Source organism: Anser anser (genome assembly GCF_964211835.1).
Source record: "Anser anser genome assembly, chromosome: 29".
NCBI lineage: Eukaryota > Metazoa > Chordata > Aves > Anseriformes > Anatidae > Anser > Anser anser.
Window position 1 is genome coordinate 1,938,811 of NC_139750.1, and position 6,388 is coordinate 1,945,198.

The 6,388-nt window shown below is 44.6% G+C and overlaps 1 protein-coding gene across 1 annotated transcript; it reads left to right on the plus strand.

Moving 5' to 3' along the window:
- Nucleotides 1-4,830: 4,830 nt before the first annotated feature.
- Nucleotides 4,831-5,778, plus strand: LOC310887860 (olfactory receptor 6C3-like; the record flags this gene model as incomplete). The annotated part of the gene is made up of 1 exon (XM_083814038.1): nucleotides 4,831-5,778. One exon carries the CDS (start codon nucleotides 4,831-4,833, stop codon nucleotides 5,776-5,778), a length of 948 nt encoding a protein of 315 aa, XP_083670164.1.
- Between the last annotated feature and the right edge of the window lie 610 nt (nucleotides 5,779-6,388).

Sequence of the window (6,388 nt, forward strand, 5' to 3'; positions counted from 1 at the left end):
AGAAAGATGATTCTTAATTGCAAGCAAACTAAAATAAAGTATGATAAAGCTTAATAATCAATAAAGCACACTCTCTTAAGTGTTTGCTAGTTCCATGCTGTACCCAACGAAGCTCATCTCCCACAAGTTATAACCACTTTTTTTTTTTGTTTGTTTTTTTTTTTGTTTTCCCTAGTCTGTAGACATGAAAGATTATGTAAAAATGAAGTTCAGGACTTTCCTAAATATACTTCTAGTCTACATATGGAAATGGAAACTTCGGACTCTCTGAAACCCCAAGCAATGACTAGATCATGGAATAGTAGAATCAAAGAATGGAAGAATCTTGGAAAGTTTTGTGCTGGAACAGGACTCTAAGATCATCCAATCCAATCCCTCTGTCATGGGCAGGGGCATCTGTCACTACATCACGTTGTTCAAAGGCCCTTCCAACCTGACTTTGAACACTTCCTGTGATGGGGAATCCACAGCTTCTCTGGGAAACGTTCTAATGTCTAACTACTCTCACTGTAAAAATATCTCTTTATATCCAATCTAAATCAGCTTTTACAGCTCAAAAGCATGACCCCTTGTCTTGTCACTACAGACCCTCATAAGGCTCTGGGGGGAACTCATTGCAGCTTTCTGTACTTGAAAGGGACTTATAAAAAAGATGGGGAGCAACTCCTTGCTCAATTGGATAATGACAGGACAAAGGGGAGTGGCTTCAAACTAAAAGAGGGGAAATTTAGATTAGAGGTTAGGAGGAAATTCTCCCCTCAGAGGGTGGTGAGGCACTGGAACAGGTTGCCCAGAGAGCTTGTGTATGCCTTGTTTGTAGAGGTGTTCAAGACGAGGTTAGATGAGGCCCTGGGCAACCTGGTCTAATGGGTAGCATCCTTTCCTATTACAGGGGGGTTGGAACTAGATGAGACCCCTTCCAAACCAAGCCATTCTGTGATTGTATGAAAAGGCAGCAATAAGGCAGCAATAAGGCCTCCGTTATTGCTGAAGGCGCCTTCTCTAGGTTAAACAACCCCAACTCTCTCAGCTTTTCTTTGCATGGGAAATCTTCCAGCTCTCTGATCATTTTCATGGCCTTCCTCTTCAGCCACCCTAACAGCTCTATGTCTTTTTTTTTGCATTGGGGATCCCAGAACTGGATGCAGTACTGCTGGTGGGGACTCTCTAGGAAAGAGACAAATAAAGCAATCACCCCCCTCGACCTGCTGGTCTCTCTTCTTCTCATGCAATGCATGATGTTCGCTTTCTGGGCTGCAAGTGCACACTGCCAGCTGATAGCCAGATCTTTGTCTTTTGGAGTACACCAGTACAAGTCCCTCTCAGCAGGCAGTCTCACAATCTATTCATCCTCAAATTTATATGGAGAGTGGGGCTTTCCATTACCCATTACATTACAAGTGTAGCACCTTGCACTTGGCCTTGCTGAATATCAGGAGTTTCTCATGAGTAAACTTGTCAAGTGTGTCTAGGTCCCTGTGGATGGCATTCCTTCCCACTTGCATGTCAGCTGCACCACTCAGCCTGGCGTCAACTGAAAACTTGTTGAGGGTGTACTCGATCTCACTCTCCATGTTGGTAATGATGGTATTAATAGTAGGTCCCTGCATGAACCCTTAAGTGATACCACTCCTTACTGGTTTCCACTTGGTTCTTAAAACATTGACTATAACTCTTTGGAGGAGGCCATTTATTCAATTCTTTTCTCCCTCTAACAGTCAGTCCATCAAAGCCGTATTCCTCCAGTTTAATGGAGTATGTTGTAGGAGACCATATCAAAAGCCTTACACAAGTCCACGTAGATGGCATCGGTAGCTCTTCCCTTATCTGATGACGAACTTTAAAGAATGTAATAAAACCAAGGAAATCTTTTAGATATATAAACGTATGTAATGCTTTTAATTATATATCTATTTCTTGCTATAACATCAAGGAGCACACTTAAAATATAGAATAGTTTGCTCAGTGCCAGCTGGCAAAATCCTTCCTCCATGGAGAGAGGAGAATTGAAACACAGGGCTGTTTTAGCCCACTGGAGAGCACAATTCTAGTACTCTGTTTCCCAAATTTCAACAAACACAACCCATGCAGATCTTTGCTGGATGAACTCTTTGGCTGATGAGAATTTTTCTCTGGAGACACAAGACTTTTCTCTGGCCTGCAGCTCATCAGCCGAAGTTTCATCCAGATGAAGCAGCCAGGTGGGAGGCAAGAAGAGGAAAGGAGCTTCTCTCCATCCCCACCATGGACAATGGCCCAAATGAAACATGGACAAACAAGTTTCCAAAGCAGGGAGCTGATGCAGCCCACCGAGACCTTCTATGGCAATGCAATTATCTGGGATGGGTGGAGTCCAGCTGGAGGAGAGGTACCATGCAGATGAGAGTCTGTGAATAAAAATGGATGGGATAGCCTGGACAATGTTTTCTGGGGACATTTCTGGTGCCTCTGGGTATCTGAAACCTCTGCATGGATCAGAAGAGCATGACATAGGCCTTTAAGGTGACTGTCCCTCATTGACAGTGGCTGCAGGATGTAGAAAAGACAGGGACCGGGACAGCTGCTGTGCACTGCCTCCCAGAGTGCTGACAAAAGAGTGCTCCTCATCCCTGAGTATCACCACCAGGATAAGGAGTTCATGTATCAGGCTTGGATGTGAACCCCGTGCACCTACATTTCAGTGTGAGGCTCCTGAGACAGATTGGGATGCATATCTCTGGTCCTTAGCAGCAGCAGCACAAACAGCTGTGCCCATTGGGTCTCCCCATCCTGCATTTCCAGTCAGAGCAGAGGTAGCTTTTAAACTAAAAGAGGGTAGATTTAGATTGGATATTCAGAAGAAATTATTTTCTCTGAGGGTGGTGAGGCAATAGAACTAATTGATCAGAGGAGGTGTGGGTGCCCTACCCCTGGAATTCATCAAGGCCAGGTTGGATGGGGCTTTGAGCAACCTGGTCTAGTGGAAGTTGTCCCTGCCTATAGCAGGGAAATTGGAAATAGAGGATCTTTAAGGTCCCTTCAAACCCAAATCTTTTTGTTTTTGTGATTCTGTGATTGATGTGACTGACCAGACTTGTTTCCTATCAGTGCCTCCCATTCTTATTTTACCTCATTGCATGGGAAATGGTCTTTGATCAGATCCCCTCAGTGCTTAGCTGATTGTCAGGGCTAAACCGCAACATACTGCTGTTGGTGACTGGGCTTGAGCTTTTGCTAAAACAATTACAGCTAATGGGTTAATCTCAACAAGTTTTCCAGATGAAGCCAGTGCAGAGATTTCCCTTTGCCAGTCTAGAGGCAAAGAGCAAGGAGGGGCACTTGGGGTCTAAGAGCAGCCCAAGTCCCAGGCTGAAATGTCCATGCAAACATGGAGTACTCCCTGTTTCTGAGCTTCCCATTTTACTGCCTAAGTGGACCCATTCTGTCCTGGGACAGGTTCTGAGGGGACAATACAGCCCACAGAGAAACCACTTCACGGCTTCTAACCCATCATCTCCTCCTCCACCTTTACGTTTTGAGGTGTTCTCTTTTTATAGTCATCTGCTCTGATCCTTTCTATGTCTAAACACATAGGGAAAGGTGAAGGGGAAAATTTCCATCTTTATTAAATCAATTTCTCTTGTGGTTTTTGTTTTAGTTTTCTTTATGTTCCTGTTAGAGGAGTAGTTTGATTTACAGAAGAGAATAATTTACTAAAATAATCAGAGACTTGAGACTTGAGTAATGAGTTTCATCTACTTCACTCCTGGTGCCTGTGAGAACTTGTTCTCCCAAGGCTCCCCCAACAGTCAATGGAGACAAGAGAAAGTGCTCGTGGCTGGGTCGTCCCAGCCTAGAACTGCCATGCAAAATAAAGGTGAGGGATCTCTTTCAGATGCTCTTCTCTCTCTCAGCATTGACAGGATGGGAGTAAGGTAAATTGCTCAGCCTCCAGGATATGACTTTTAGACAACTGAAATATAAGCCTACACAATAGTACTTGGCACTTTGCTTTTTTTAGGCGCTTCCTCTTTGTACAACAAGGACCATCCTTAAACTTTTGAAGATGACAAGATTTTTCCAGCTCTCAGAAAAGTAAGGCATTTAGGTGAGGACATATGATAGTAGGAGAGAAGAGCAACTGTTTGGAAACAACTGCATTTTGGCACAGAATGAGGTCAGATGAGATTGTGTGACAGATCCGTTTCCACTGACCTGGTGGGACCATAATGAATTTTGGCCTTAATTAAGAGTACTAAAAAATGTAAGCCACACTTGGTCCCCATTTTCCCTCTTTCCTAAAGAAACAAGGGAAGATGACATAGAAGTAATCAGGGCATTACAAAAGATGTACTTGAAATTTTCTTATTTTGAAATCAAGCAAGGGATCCCCAGATGTTGCTAGTCCAAAAAAGCAAGTACTGAAGAGGAGAGAGAATAACTTTCAATGTACATATTCGAATTGATGGTTTAGCACCTATGTTATAGAAGGTATTTGCGCAGTACGTGAGATTTCCTTTTGAAACATTGTTATGATGGATGTTTGCAATTGTTCTGAGTGAATGTGGACTTTCCCAGGAACGGGGTGCAATCACTAACAACCCCTTGTTAGCCCTGTGTTCTTGAGAAAGAATCATTTGTGGCTGATGGACAAAGTTGGAAAGAAGACAAGAAATTCCCAGAGTACTCTAGCTGATATGTGAAACAGGAAAGCCAGTCTCTCTCTGTTGTATGGGAAGCCTGCAAGCAAGGAAAGAGAGAAGGAAGAAGATAGCCTTCTGTCCAGACCATGAAATTACTGTACTTGGTTTTGCCATGTTTCTGCCTCAGCAGGATGAATGGAAATTGGGCATGGGAGTAGGCAATGGAACTGTCGTTTCTGAATTCATCCTCTCAGGCTTCTCAGGGCTTGATCAAAGGCTACAGCTATTTCTCTGCCTGCTCCTTCTACTCATGTACCTGACAATGGTGATGGGGAATGCAGCCATCATTTTCCTGATGTGTGTGGATAACCACCTGGAAACCCCCATGTACTTTTTCATTGGCAACCTGGCATTCTTGGAAATCTGGTTTACGTCCTCCACAAGCACCAAACTGTTGGTGATTCTGAGCTCTGGCAGGAGAACAATCTCAGTAGGTGGCTGTTTTGCCCAGTCCTCTTTCTATTTTGCCCTGGGTGCTGCAGAGTTTGCTCTCCTTGTTGTCATGTCCTTTGACTGTTACGTTGCCATCTGCCAGCCTTTGCGCTATGCTGCCATCATGAAACATTGGCTCTGCATCCACCTGGTTGCTGCTGTTTGGGTCACGGGCTTCACATTCTTGAGTTACTGCCTGGTGCTGCTCTCAAAGCTCACTTTCCGTGGTTCAAACAAGATTGAGCATTTTTTTTGTGACAACACCCCCTTATTCCAACTTTCCTGCTCTGACACCAGCCTGCTTTGGAAAATAGACTCGATTTTCATGTTGTTTATCGTGCTGTCTTCCTTGTGTTTAACTCTGGCATCTTACACAAGCATCTTTCTCTGTATTCTACAAATGCCAGCAGCCTCTGGGAGGAAAAAAGCTTTTGCTACATGCTCTTCCCATCTCACCACCTTGGCCATTGCCTATGGAAGCTGCATTGCTCTCTACGCACGTCCCACAGGACATGTTTCTTTGGAGACCAACAGAAGTGTAGCTTTGCTGAACACTGTCCTGTACCCATTCTTAAACCCAATCATCTACAGTCTTAGAAACAAGGCTGTGATGCTGGCTCTGAAGGAAGTCATTGCCCGTGCAACAGCACAGCTTTTCCCCTAATCGTGATGCATTTCTGAAGAGCAATTTGAGTTCTCTCCTGCCATATCTTACGTAATACCACCATCAGTGTTGTGGTTTAACCCGGCTGGCAGCTAAACACCACACAGCCGTTCGCTCACCCTCCCCCCTCCCTCTCTGGGATGGGGGAGAGAAACGGGAAAGTGAAGCCGGTGAGTTGAGATAAAGACAGTTTATTAAGACAGGAATATAATAATAACAATAATAATAATAATAGTGATAATAATAATAGTATTAATAATAATAATGTGTAAGAAAACAAGTGATGCACAATGCAATTGCTCACCACCCGCTGACCGATGCCCAGCCTATCCCCGAGCAGCCCGCCCCCCCACCCCGGCCAGCCACCCCTATATATTGTTTAGCATGACGTCAGATGGTATGGAATACCCCTTTGGCCAGTTTGGGTCAGCTGTCCTGGGTCTGTCCCCTCCCAGCTCCTGCTGCACCCCCAGCCTGCCTGCTGGCAGGACAGAGCGAGAAGCCGAAAAGTCCTTGGCCTGGTGTAAACACTGCTCTGCAACAATTAAAACATCAGCATGTTATCAGCGCTCTTCTCATCCTAATCCAAAACGTAGCACCCTACCAGCTA